Source organism: Chelonoidis abingdonii, chromosome 1, assembly GCF_003597395.2.
Source record: "Chelonoidis abingdonii isolate Lonesome George chromosome 1, CheloAbing_2.0, whole genome shotgun sequence".
NCBI lineage: Eukaryota > Metazoa > Chordata > Testudines > Testudinidae > Chelonoidis > Chelonoidis abingdonii.
The window spans coordinates 166,672,818-166,687,553 of record NC_133769.1 but is presented as its reverse complement, the minus strand read 5'-3'; the positions used below and the strand labels follow the sequence as shown (position 1 = coordinate 166,687,553).

The 14,736-nt window shown below is 46.7% G+C and overlaps 1 protein-coding gene across 15 annotated transcripts in view; it reads left to right on the top strand.

The window, feature by feature from the left end:
- Positions 1-14,736, top strand: part of ABI3BP (ABI family member 3 binding protein) — a 304,680-nt gene that overhangs the window by 259,454 nt on the left and 30,490 nt on the right. For all 15 annotated transcript variants that reach the window (XM_075072439.1, XM_075072438.1, XM_075072445.1 and 12 more), the window contains 3 exons: positions 952-1,020; positions 5,789-6,001; positions 14,158-14,266. In XM_075072439.1, the coding sequence (XP_074928540.1) occupies positions 952-1,020; positions 5,789-6,001; positions 14,158-14,266 (391 nt within the window). The remainder of the gene's footprint in view (positions 1-951; positions 1,021-5,788; positions 6,002-14,157; positions 14,267-14,736) is intronic.

The following is a 14,736-nucleotide window of genomic DNA, read 5'->3' as shown; positions in this document are numbered from 1 at the left end:
GTGTTGAGGAACCACAAGATGTATATATCCACCTAGTTACTCTGATAATCCAGCCCCCCTGCATATAAGTAATATGAGATGGGTACAAGCCACTAGATCTGGTTTTTAAACTCATCTGAGTTTGGGAAAATAAGAGCTGCTTCACTTGGAAAGTTGTATAAAGCACTAGTGTAGGCTGAAATAATTTAGGGACCTGAGATTAAAAAGAGATAGATGCAGAGTGCTTTTCTTAATTTTATATAATTTAATATAAAATATTTATTCAAACCTCTTCAGATTTATCAGGCTGAAATATACCTTTGAATGATTTCCCACTTGTGAATGCCATGGTGCCATATGCTTTGATGGAACCAGAGTTGGCATCTAAGTGCAGAATTTGGTCCATTGTGTTTGCCATAATTAATATTTAATTATGAAATATTAACTTCATGGGTCCTATTCTGCTTTTTCATGTACTTCCACTGACTTCCAGCATACTTGCACTTCACTTTTATTGATTTTAATGGGAATTACATGCTGGGAAGACAGAATTTGGCCCATGTTTGCCGTTTTGATTGTGGAAGCTCTACTGAATCAATGTAATAGTCTAATGTGCTTATGGAGTAATTGGTAGAGATTATGAGTTAAAAGGTGGAGAGTCAATGTGATGTAAAAAGATGTTTTGCTGGAGCTTGAAAGAGGAGTGTGGATATTCTGTATGGGCTGGATTCAACAGCAATAATGAGCTCGTCGTCATTTGGGTAATGATTATCCTGGTTTTGGCAGAGAAGCTAGGCTTTTATTTTCCATCACAGCCAAGTTCAGGTGACTACTAGGAGAGGGCAAAAATGACACCGAGCATGCACCACAGAGAGGTAATTTAGAATGGCAGATGAAATATGAGGTGTTGTCATTTTTATATTGTAATTTGATGCTTTTCTGAGAATTGTATTGTGACTGTGTCTTCCTCAGTTAATACAACTGTCTTCAGCTCGAATCCTACATCAGAGACTGATTCTCTGGGCAAACAACGGTTCACAGGTATGACTGTAATGGCTACATTCCTTGATTATTAAGTCAGTTTTCATATATTTCCCCATCTATATATATCCGTAAAAGTGTTGGACTCATCAGTAGTGCACCTCCTCATGACCAGGAATGGTGTAGCAGTTCTCTCCCACTCTGGCATTCCTTGCCAGTAGCCACTCTGGTCCTTTGGTGGTCCATCTCTTCCCGTGATTTGGCTCTTCAGCCAGGTGATGATTTAAGTCCACCTCTTCTATGGTGTAATGGGGCGGAATTCCCCCCTGTGGCACCTCCTGCTGGTCGTCCAGGGAATTAGCATCTCCAGCCTCTGGAGTGCCCTCTGCAAGCCGGTGTCCCACTTGCTGCTGGGCCTGAGTCCCTCCTGGACCCCGGTGCCCCTTTCAGGCTGGGGTGCTGCCCCCTGGTAGTATCTCCACAGATCTGGGTCTCCCCTCGCCGGGGAACCCCCACTCTCTATCCCCACCTCACCTCAGTCTATGGCTACTGCCAGTCTCAATCTAGCCCCTGTTCACTGGGGCGGACTGCAGTGTAAATGCCACTCATCACTGGCAAGGGGGGCTTCGACCTGGTACTTCTGCCTGCTCTTGGTCTGCCCTCTGCAAATGCAATACTTTTATTTGGCCTTTAACAAGGGCCTGCAGCCTTGTGGGTTTCTAGACTAGTGCTCTGGTCTTCCCCCAGCCCTGCTCCAGTCTTGGTACCCTGCTTAGCTCCTCGCAGCCAGACCCATCCCTCTCCACATCTAGAGAGAGAATATCTGTGTGCTCCTGGCCCACTGCCCTCTTATAAGGGCCAGCTGGGCCCTGATTGGGGTGTGGCCACATCTGTGGCTGGTTCCCCAGTCAGCCGAGGATTGCTGCTTTTCCTAGCAGCAGCCCTCTCACAGTCCCAGCCCTCTCCCAGGGCTGATTTCAAGCCCTTCAGGGCAGGAACAGGTGGCCACCCCCTTACATATGGTAACAGAACAGTCGAGCAATTTATCAAGTCTTCAGACCCAACTCTGGGTCCCATGGTTGTCGCTACCTTTTCTCAGGACTTTCCATCATCCCTCCCCCCGTCTCTGGCTTAATGTCTGCTCAGCAGTGGCTGGTAAGGGAACCTGGGCTGTCCCACTACACCACATTCTAGCTCAGTGACCCTGTATCCAGCAGTAAGGAATCCTCCATCCAACTCTTTGCTGTTCTGTCCTTGGACTTATTCCTTTCTCAGGCCTTCAGCCCCGCAACTCTCTGGGCTCACCCTTCTTTCAGGGCCAGAATCCCCCTCACCGAAATCCCAAAGGAAAAGTAGAAACTTAAACACCATTCTGCCCTCCTCTGGCTCTTTCCACTCTTTGATCCTAGGCCAGGTCTACAATAGGATTTATAGGTGGATTACCAATGCTGGCAGGAGAATCCTTCCCATCAGTGTAGGTCATGTCTAACCTCAAGCGGTACAGCTCTGCCGCTGTAGTGTTCTAAGTGTGGACAAGCCACCAGAGAATAACTGCAGAGTACCTGCCTGTTTTCTTGCAGCCCTATTCTACCACAGCTTCCTGTCTTTATACTAATCCCCATCTCCTCCCCCATCAGTAATTGGTAGAGCCCTGCACATATACAAATTTATGTCTTTGGATATAAATCAGTATCCACTGAACCTCAGGGCTCTCTCAGGAACTGCAACAGTGAAAGGAGCAGAACGTGGGGCTATTGCTCCCAGGAGCCAGCACCCTACGTTGGCAGCTCCGCCGGCATGGTTGTACCACCACAGCCCCGCCCCCATCCCTTTCACATAGCTGTCTGCATCTCCTGTCTGGGGGCGTGTGCACCGCTTGAACACAAGAGCATGACCAGGGACAGCTGTCGGTGAGCCTGGTGGCTGAAAGCGGTTCAGCCGTGCTGGAGCTGTCAGTGCAGGGTGCTGGCTCCTGAGAGCAGCAGCCCCACCTTCTGCTCCTTTCACCATTGCGGTTTCCAGAAGAGCCCTGCGGTTCCATGAATACCGATTTATATCCGCATCCGTGGGTATAAATTTGTATCCACACAAGGTTCTAGTAACTGGGACTGACCTACCCTCCAGATGGAGCAAAGTACCTTAATTGAGCTCTCGAGCTCCAGTTAACACTTATCCATACCAGTGTGTGGTACACAATCCATCACAATACCCTGTTTAGTTCCTGCTTTTTTTTCAGTTACATATTGGTGACAGATGAAAGGACTTCAGTGTAGACTACCTAATCATTCTTGACTGGAGGACAGGAAACATATCTGCCAGAAACCACTTGCCAGCAATTATGCTAATGCATGCTGTTCATATTCTATTGAAATCATAATGGAATATCCTAATATGCCTTGCAAGCCCACCCATACAGGCTTTTACTATTTATTACCACTATGCCTCAAGGCAAGCTTTCCACTATGGATTACTCGCCCTACCAAGTATTACAGGGCAAACCCATTTTTACAGATAATCCCCACTGCTGCCAGTGTGCCAGATCATAGAAACTATGCTGTGAAGAAAATACATCAATCACTGTAATAATTTGTCTTTTAAACCAATTGTGCATTTTCTTTCAAACAGAGAGGCACTATCGAGTGTTGAAAAGAAACCTGAAGCATGGAAGTGCAGAGTTACAGTAATAGCTCCCATCTCCTCAGAGGAAGAATTTACTCTCCCAGACTAATCCTGCCTCTTTCCAGTCTATGCACAGAAACTGTTGCGTGTGCAGTTAAAGCCATATTAATACTCTTATCTCTCTAACCTAATAAAGATTTCCATTTAAGGCTAATACACTCTTTATCACCTTCACTAATCTTCTTTTATAATGTCACTACAGAACGCAAAACTCTGGCCTTTTAAGGATGGTTTCAGGGCTTGATCTTGCACCATTGAAATCAATGGAAATTTCCACTTGACTTCAGAAATGGCAGGATCAGGCAGATAATGAGTGCAAGGCCCTGCATTAAACTTGTTACCCTTTTTGTGAAAATGAGACAATGATTGTTATATATTATAGTAGCAGCTGGAAGCTGCAAACAGGATCATAGGACCATAAAAATATAGGACTAGAAGGGACTTTGAGAGGTCTTCAAATCCAACCCAGTACGCTGAGGCAGAACCAAGTAAACCTACCATCCTTGACAAATGTTTGTCCCACCTGTTCTTAATAACCTCCAAAACGGGAAATTCCACAAATTCCCTTGGTAACTTATATCACTGCTTAACTAACCTCATAGTAAGAAAGCTTTGCCTAACGTCTAACCTAAATCTCCCTTTTACAGATTAAGCCAATTGCTGCTACTTCTGCCTTCAGTGGATATGAAGAACAATTGATCACTGTCTTCTTTGTAACATCCTTTGCCATATCTGAAGACTCTTATCAGCTCCCCCTTCGGTCTTCTTTTCTCAATACTAAACATGCCCAGTTTTAACTTTCTTCGTAGGTCAGGTTTTCTTAAACTTTTATCATTTCTCTTCTGGGCTTCAGTTTGTCCATACTTAAAATGTGGTGCCCAGAACAGGACACAGTACTCCAGCTGAAGCATTACCAGATCCGACTAGAACAAGACAGTTACCTCCCATGTCTTACATATGACTCTTCCGTTAATACACCCCAAAATGGTATTAGCCTTTTTCAGAGCTGCATCACATTGTTGACTCGTATTCAGTTTGTGATCTACTATAACCCACAGATCCTTTTTGGCAGTACTACTGCCTAGCTAGTTAGTCCCCATTTTGTAGTTGTTCATTTGATTTTTCTTTGCTAAGTGCAGTACTTTGCACCTGTCTTTATTGAATTTCATCTTGATGAGTTCAGGGCAATTCTCCAATTTGTCAAGGTTGTTTTGAATTCTAATCCTTTCCTCCAAAGTGCCTGCAACCCTTCCCAGCTTGTTGTCATTCACAGATTTTATAAGCATACTCTCCACTCCCTTATCCAAGTTATTGATGAAAATATTGAATAATACCGAACCCAGAATAGACTTCTGTAGGACTCCACTAGAGACAACCTCCCAGTTTGATAACAAACCATTATTAGCTACTCTTTGAATATGAGTTTTCAACCAGGTTTTTCATCTAGACCACATATCCTGAGTTTTCTTATGAGAATGTCATGTGGGATTGCATCAAAAGCCTGACTAAAATCAAGATATATCATGTCTACAGCTTCCCTTCTTCCCCCACCATGCACTAGAGCAGTAACCCTGTCAGAGAAGGAAGTTAAGTGGGTCTGGCAAGATTTATTCTTGACAAATCCTTGTTGCAGCAGGGATTCATTCTTCTAGACACTGTAAAAATAGATAACCAAAGTCAGTTCTTGTCCCATTTTGTGATAGAAACTAATTCACTTGTTCAGAATATTTAGCTGTGCCTTCATCCTGTTGACTCCTATGTAACGCTGTCCCTGCAGTTTTGAGTGCCCACTGCCATCATCACTTGTGCGAACGAGAGATGGGTGAAATGAGCACAGGCTCCAGGTGTACAAAAATCACACCAACATGTTGGTGTTGGGATGTTTATTATTCTGTCTCTCACATGTAGGCATTAGAGAAGATAAATTACAAAAAATGGGAAAATAATAGTTAAAACACACTAACAGACTACAATGCGCACACAAAGTGTAGATGTGACCATCACAGAAAGGCATTTATGTTAGATTTTGGACATGATTTGTCAGGCAGGATTTCCTACTTCATGCACTTAAATAAGTTTTGCCTTGTTTGAAGTGTGGCTGCATTCTGCTGTCCTACCTAGCACTAACTGGGTGATGCTTTTCTCCTAGGCCCTCACGTCAAGTACATACCAAAAAATGATAGCGAGCCATGTTCTATTACAAGGACTCTCAAATACTTCCAAGAACAGAAGGTCAGAGAGGAGGAAAATGTTACTAGCCCTCCACAAAATCCTCCTTCCAACCTCACTGTGGTGACAGTCGAGGGTTGTCCAAGCTTTGTCATACTGAACTGGACAAAACCAGAAAATGACACCGTTACCTGTAAGTTTAATATCAGTTATCATCTACTACTTCACTATATAACACTGTATGCTCATTTTTACTTTGTTTGTCGTTGTTTTGTGTCCACAGATGAAAGTGTCATTTAGATAAAGGGAGCCTGACTCTTCACTGCCTAGCATCTTGTATAACTGTTGACAATTGCAGAAGGTGGATGTAAAATGCTGTCAAATCAGAACTGTGGAGTTCTGCAGACTCACTGTGTACTGATGTCAGTGACTACACAAGATGCAAGACAATGTAGAATCAGGCCTATACAAGCTGCGTCTTCCCATTATTTATTTCCGCCTCCTCGATGCACTGTAGGTAAGTGGATTCTCTATAGTCTGGTAGGATCTAATAATGATAATTCAGCTGTTTGACAATAAAAGGGAAAAGCAAATTATTTAACATTATTATTTAACACTTACGTATAGCACAGTATTGTAGGTGTGCATAGCGTTTTACAGCAATAATACAGACATGTTTCTTCTCTTCAGGAGTTTGCAGTCTAAGGCCTGATCCAGCAAAGCCTTATGACTAACCAATAAAGTTGATGGGCTTCTACTCACAGTAATAAGCATCACACCCCAGAGTAGATACTTACAGGATCATCAGGCCCTACAATAGTTCTATCTTTCCTTTGGAAATCTGTAACCCAAGTCAGGTTTTTAGATTTAAAAATAGTGAGGATAACTTAGCATTCATGTTCATCTTCTCATAAAAAAGCAATGTATTTCATTAGTCTAATGGATGATCTTGCATATAGTCATTATTGCTAAGTGAAGGACTCCCTTAGCCTTGATGTACTCACAAGTCTACTGTGGACCCTTAGTCATACTCATTTTACAGATCTGTATAACTAGAGGCAAATTCAGTCTTTTCTTTCAAGAGGAACACATGTAATGATGTAAAATAGCCTGCAGTCTGGTGTTTGGGAAAGAGGTGAGAGGCCTACCCTCCTTCTAAAGCTAATATATATCTAGATCTAGATCTAGATCTGTAACACCTCTACCCTGATATAACGCTGTCCTTGGGAGCCAAAAAATATTACTGAATTGGATGAAACCGCGTTATATCGAACTTGCTTTGATCCGCCAGAGTGTGCAGTCCTGCCCCCACAGAGCGCTGCTTTATCGCGTAACAGCTGAATTCATGTTATGTCGGGTTGCATTGTATCGGGGTAGAGGTGTAAAAAGCTTATATCATATAACATAAAGCTAATATATACATTAGCTTGAGAAGAAAGGCCTCTCAAGTGGGAAAAGGCTGGTGCCACCCCTGTGCCTCAGGCAGGTGCGGAGCAGTGTCACAGGGAATTTTGGATAAATGCTGTCCCAAAGTCATTCAGCCTGGGACCAGGACTTGAACTCTGCATTTGAGGATTGTCCTGCCCAATTCAGGACAGGTGATAATCTTATGCCTGGGTGTGTCAGTAAAAAAGCAGACAGTATGAGAGTCAGAGATAAAGGGAGAAGGCTGAAAGCCTGCAAGCCGTGTAGGCTGTTTCTCCCAGCTCCGAGATGGGGAATAACCCAGACCCATGTGAACAGTGGCGAGAGAGGTTAATCTTAAATAAGGGAACATACACGTAGGTCTCATTATTTAATCCAGCTCTCTAAGCACTGCGTAACTTTTGGGCAGAATAAATCACATTTGTTTGGAAGAAGCTGTTCCTGTGTTGACAGAAAATGTGTGCTGACCACAGGCTCCCAGAGGGAAACTTGCAGATGGTGAGCCCAGTGAGCCTGCTAAGTAGCACTGTTGGCAACCAGACAGTTGTAACCTAGAGACCCAGCTGCACAGTGGTTGGATCGCGGGATCTCACCACAAAGAGAAGTAGAGACATGGGTCTCACTTGAAAGGATGTACTAGAGGGACAGGAAAAGGGTCTCAGCAAGCTCAGCCTACCCAGGTCCCATTACACTCACAATTCCATAACACTGGATCATTAAACATACTTTCTTTGTCAAGTGATTGTTCACGTCGATTCCAATTAGGTGTGTGCATGCTGCATGCACAGTCATCGGAAACTTTTTCCCTTAGCAGCTCCCGTCGGGTCAGCCAGGGAGCCTCCTGGAGTGGCACCCTCATGGCGCTCAATATATGACCCTGCCAACCCCCTTTCAGTTCCTTTTTACCGTCTGTGGTGGCACTGGAACTGTGATAGCTTGCTTGCCTGCAAGTCTTTCCTTAGCCATTCTTAGTTCTTCACAGCTTTTCTTTTGTTTTATGGTTTAGTTTATTGTTTAGTACAATAGCTTTGGTGAGTGGGTCATTCTCCCCTCTCCCTGCCTTGGGCTCTGGGGCAAGCCCAAGTATTTAAATCTTGAGGTCTATGCAAGAAACCTATGCCCAACAGTGACCCTCACGACTCATGGTTGAGGTGTATAGGGGAGGCACATCAGTCCGAGCGCTGCAAGATCTGCAAGGCTTTCAAGCCCAGGACTAGGAAGGAACGTGACTTCCATTTCAGATAACTATTAATGGAAGCCATATTCCATACAGCGGCACCTGACTGCCAAGTCCTGAGCTCAGTGCGGAGCGCCCCAGCATCGGTCCACAAACCGGTATGAAGGAAGGACTCTGGTACTAGAGATCGTCGACAGCAAAGATCCCCAGCACCGCAGCACGGTGCGGCACCGCAGCACCGGTCAACATCACCAGTGCCCTACATGTGCCATAAGAAGGCCAACAGAGGGCACTCTCCTCAGAGAGTGAGACCATCTGGGGAGAATTTGCTGCCCCAGAGGAAGGACTTAACTTCCAAACAGCAAGACCCTGTGCCATCAACTCCGTCGGCAACGTTGAGTCCGGCACCCGGCGACTCTCCAGCAGGGCACTGCTTGGTGGAGGAGATGGAACCCCTCTCCTCCCCAGATACTTTCAAGGCAGCAAAGGAGCTCATAGAAAGTATTGTGCCTCAGCCCATTGCTGTTAGAGACAAGCCCCTGGCACCGCTTAGACGGTGCCATCTAGAGGCATGCTGGCAATGATGAGGCCCTCTTCCTCAGCAGACCGGCGCCGTTCACGGCACCATTCCCAATCTACTTCACTCCCGGCAACAGTACAAGATAGTAAGATGCAGGGAATGCAATGCTCAGGGTCTTCGCCACTGGTTGCGATCACCTTCTATCTCTCCGCACCATGATATGCCACCGGACCACAGGAGCTGTTCCCCAGCACTGATCTAAGTCAGGGGAAAGCTGATGCCGATCATCTACATGGTCGTCGTGGCACCCATCCTTGACTTCCTCTTCTTGGCACCAACCGCCAGCGCAGGGATCCTCAGCACCGCCGTGGTTGTCACCCTCTAGATCCTCGGTTTCTGTGACTGCGTCCTACTATTCACGGTGCAATATGCGTAGGTCGGACAAGCACGGGAGGCTTCGTCCTGGTAACCACGGTGGCCACCTACTGCACAAGGACCCTTCTGGATCCCCTGGGCTTACCATCAGGCTCAGGGTACCCCTTCCAGGGTTTCTAGGTCCGTTACATTGGGACATCATCAGGCATAGTCACTTGCAGACAGAACCACGCCTCGTACTACTGAGGTGGCATTATCCAGACCACCCCTACATGCTACAGAGGATACAACGGAAATGGCCCCAGACCCACCCACATCCCAGATCCCATTAGACCACCTTGCACCATTTGACACCAATGCTACCCTGGACCAACCTGAGCACATGGTGGTCCACGACAACCGTGTGCCACCACTGGCCTCCTTTTCATCTCTGCCTGATGAGGCGATGGCAGGGGCATCAGCTTCAGGTCCTCCACCCATTGACCACAGGGCCCACCAGGACCTATTCCGTCGCATCACCCATAATATAATATGGGCCTGCAGGCGGAGGAAGTCATTGAGTCAGAGGACCCAGTGGTGGACATTCTTACTCCGGACGTCCTTCCAGAGTGGCGTTGCCAGTAATTAAGACTATTGGCAACAATTATAATGTTCTATGGAAGACTCCAGCCTCCATTCCACCCATCGCCAGGGGTATGGAAAGAAAATATTTTGTTCCCTGTAAGGGCTATGGATTCTTGTTCTCCCACCCATACCCTTGCTTCCTGGTAGTCCCTATGGTGAAAGAGAAGGAGCATCAGGAGCAACAGGCATCAGCAACCAAAACCAAAGAGGCCAAATGGATGGACCTCTTCAGCAGGAAAGTTTATGCTGCAGGGGTCTACAGCTGAGAATAGCTAACCAGCAAGCTATCCTTAGCAGGTATAATTTTAACTGATGGGACTCCATGTCAAAATATAAGGAGTTACTCCCCACTGAGTCAAAAGCTGAGTTCTCGGCTCTGGTTGAGGAGGGGAAGGGAGTTGCCAGGACATCTCTGCAGGCCTCAACTCGGCCAACTTCGCTGCACATAGCATCACCTCGGGGGAGGCCATGAGGAGAACAGTTTGGCTCCAAGTGTCCGGGCTTCCACCAAAAGTTCAGCAGATCCAGCAGGACCTTCCCTTGGAGGGTGCAGGGCTGTTTACAGACCAGACAGATGCAAGACTTCACAGCCTTAAGGATTCCAGGGCAATGATGAAATCTCTGGGGATGCACACACCTGCTACCCAGAGAAAGCCTTTCACGCCTCAGTCTGTGCAGCAGCAAAAGCAATACCAACCCTGCCCGAGGCAGGATACATACCGCTGTAGGGACAGGAATTCCAAGGATAGGCTTTCCAACCCTCCCACAGGCCAAGGGCAGGGCCCAACCTAGCCATTGTCGGGACCCAAGCAAGGGTTTTGGAGAGATGCCCGAGGACAATCTACCAGCCACAATTATGGATCCTTCCTCCCATTTTTTGAACCGTCTATCCCACTTCTACCATGTGTGGTCCCAAATAACATCGGACCACTGGGTCATACAGTTGAAGTGGGATTTTCTCTCCAATACTGCTCCTCCACTCCCTCCCACCCCTCTTCCTCGTCCCTCTTCAGGGACCCCTCTCACGAGCAACAACTTATCCAGGAGGTGCAGGCGCTCCTCGCTATGGGAGCGGTAGAGAAGTTTCCTCGGGAGCTAAGGGACAGGGATTCTACTCCCAATTCTTCCTGATTTCCAAGGCCAAAGGGGGGTCTCAGACCCAGCCTGGACCTGCGAGGACTCAATCAGTTCATGGTGAAGTTAAAGTTCTGCATAGTCTCCCTGAGCACAATTATTCCTTCTCTGGATCCGGGGGACTGGTACGCTGCCCTCGACATGAAAGATGCATACTTTCATATAGCCATTTGGCTGTTCCAAAGACGTTTCCTGAGGTTTGTTGTCAACTACATACGTTATCAGTTCACCATGCTCCCTTTCGGGTTATCAGCAGCCCCCTGAGTGTTCACCAAGTGTATGTCAGTGGTCGCCGCTTTTCTCCGAAAGAGACAGGAGCAAGTGTACCCCTTGTTAGACGACTGACTTCTGCGAGGGCGCTCCAGGGAGCAAGTGGAGTCCAGTCTAGGTCCAGTTATTCAGACAGACCTTCCAGAGACAAATCAACATTGTCACCCTCTCCCCCTCACCCCCAAATAGAATTCACTGAGGCAGTGCTAGACTCTGTTCAGGCAAGAGCCATCCTGCCAGAGCCCAGATTCCAAACGCTGTCCCACGTCATTCAGATGCTCAGGCAATACTCCCCCACCACCGCTACAACATGCCTCAGCCTCTTAGGACATGCAGCTATGTCATGAGGCGTGCCAGGCATGGCTCACTTCAGGTTATCACCTGGGTTGAGACAGTCTAGACTCGGTAGTAACAGTATCGTCACGAGTCCTAGACACACTAGGACGATGGTTGGACCCTTGCATGGTCTGCGAAGGAGTCCTATTCACCACCCCTCAACCATCTATGACCTTAGTAACGAACATGTCAGACTTTGGTTGAGGGGCCCACCTAGGAGACCTATAGACTCAGGGCATGTGATCACAGGCCGAGATCCTGCTCCACATCAATATGAAGGAACTCAGAGCGGTCAGACTAGCCTGCCAGACCATATTGCAAGGTCAATGCATTGCAGGCTGACCAACAACACCACCGCCATGTTTTACATAAATAAGTAGGGTGGAGCCTGGTCCTCCCCTCTCTGTCAGGAGGCACTTCACCTGTGGGAGTTTTGTATAGCCCTCTCCGTTCACCTGGAGGTGTCCTATCTCTTGGGTGCACGCAACAAGCTTGCTGACCACCTCAGCAGGTTGTTCTTCAGTCATGAGTGGTCCATACGGATGGACATCATCCACTCCATCTTCCAAAGGTCCCACCAAGAGCAACAGAAAGTGTCCAGCATTTTGCTCCTTCCATAAACACAGCCCGGGATCAGTCTTGGATGAGTTCATAATGCACTGTGGGAACCATCTACTGTATGCCTTTCCTCTGATACCACTTGTCCACAAGGTTCTCCTCAATATCCACAGGGACATGGCAAAGGTAATTCTGCTTGCTCTGGCGTGGCCATGCTAACATTGGTACACAACACTTACGGAGCTGTCACTTATGTCCCCATCGCACTGCTGCTCTTTCCTGATCTGATTACACAGGACCATGGCTGACTGCTTTACGCAGACCTCCAGTCCCTCCATCTCACAGCCTAGAAGCTTCATGGTTAAACACAAGGGTGCTCCAGTGCACAGAATTGGTGAGGGAGGTACTTCTTGATAGCAGGAAACCTTCCACCAGAGCCACCTACCTGGCCAAATGGAAACGGTTCCCTTGCTGGTGTAATCATAGTCGAGTATCTCCACTTCAGGCATCTATACGATTCATTCTGGACTACCTACTGCACCTGAAGCAGCTAGGCCTGGCTGGATCATTCGTCAGGGTGCACTTCACGGCCATCTCAGCATTCCACCCTGTAGAGTTAGGGTGTTCAGTCTGCCAGTCCTCTGGTGGGCCGTTTCCTTAAGGGCGTGGAATGGCTATACCCTCAGTCTCACCCACTGGTACCGACTTGGGACCTCAATCTGGTCCTAGCTAGGTTGATTGGAGCCCCAATCGAGCTGCTCGCTACATGTTCCCTCTCCTGGAAGGTAGCCTTTCTGGTTGCCATCACATCGGCCAGGAGGGTGTCAGAGCTAAAAGCACTAATTTCCAACCTCCCTCCCCCAACACACACACACACGGTCTTCCACAAGGATAAGGTACAACTCAGGCCACACCCAGATTTCCTGCCCAAGGTTGAATTCCAATTCCACCTCAGCCAGACATTTTTCTACCTGTTTTCTACCCCGAGGAGCAGAAGTTTCACTCATTAGATGCACGGAGGGCGCTAGTGTTCTACACTGAGCACACAAAGCCTTTCAGAAAGTCAAACCAGCTATTTGTAGTGGTGGCAAACTGGATGAAGGGACTTCCGGTCTCCTCACAGCACATCTCTTCCTGGATTACGGACTGTATCCATACCTGCTATGACCTATAACCACCCACTCGAGAAGAGCCCAGGCCTCTTCCACCACTTTCTTGGCCCAGGTGTCCATCCAAGAGAGCTGCAGAGCGGTGACCTGGTCCTTGGTGCATCCCTTTGCCACCCACTGTGCCATCACACAGCATGCTATAGACGATGCAGCTCTCAGTACAGCAGTGCTCCAGTCAGTGACTTAACTCCGACCCCATCCCCGTGGGAGAGCTTGGGAGTCACCTAATTAGAATCAATGTGAACAATCACTCGAAGAAGAAGAGATGGTTACTCACCTTCTTGTAACTGTTTGTTCTTCGAGATGTGTTGTTCACCTCCATTCCAATACCCATCCTCCTTCCCCTCTGTCAGAGTAGCCGGCAAGAAGGAACCAAAGGGAGGTTGGGTTGGCAGGATCATATACTGAGCACCAACAGTGTGCCACTCCAGGGGGCTCCCTGGCCAACCCGGTGGGAGCTGCTAAAGGAAAAAGTTTACGACCACCATGCACACAGTGCACACGCATCTAATTGGAATGGACGTGAACAACATTTCTTGAAGAACAACAATTACAAGAAGGTGAGTAATCATCTCTTTTTAATAGGCTCAGGTTATAAACAAAGAATAGTTCATATGGAATACCATTATGACCTATAAGAAGATAACATGGGAAATCCACACAAAGAAAGAAATCAGACAAGAGAAAAGAGAGGAATGAAAAATATAGAGGAATTAGAGCTTTTATTAAAGGGAAAATTTCTGTTTCTTTTAACTTTTCAGACTATGTGGTTTTATCAACTGTAAATGGAACATCTAATGGAACGGAGAAGATCACTATAACTACAAAGCAAACCCACTGTATAGTGGAAAATCTGGAACCTAACAGAAGGTAATGCAGTAAGAGAACTTCTCAAATTCATCCAGCTAATATAGACTGTCAGTAATATTCCAGGTCAAGAAAAAGATACAAATATAAGAACAAAGGGAGTTTATTCTAATTGTGATGGGAAGCAGATTTTTTTTTTAAATATACTTAACAGAGGAAGTAATCCCATGCCAAGGATGTTGCAGATGGTCCAGACTCCACGAGCTGGGTATAGTGCAAAGGTCTACTGCCTCTTATGGAAAAAAAAAATCCTGTAGAATTTAATAGGGAAAAAACATAATATATTTTGTAGAAACATGGGTATTGGACTTTAATAATCTGCTAACATTTCCATATTTTTAACCATCCTATAAAATACAGGTTTCCAGAATCTAGAGCAGTGGTGGGCAAACTTTTTGGCCCGAGGGCCTTATCTGGGAATAGAAATTGTAGGGCAGACCATGAATGCTCACAGAATTGGGGTTGGGATGTGG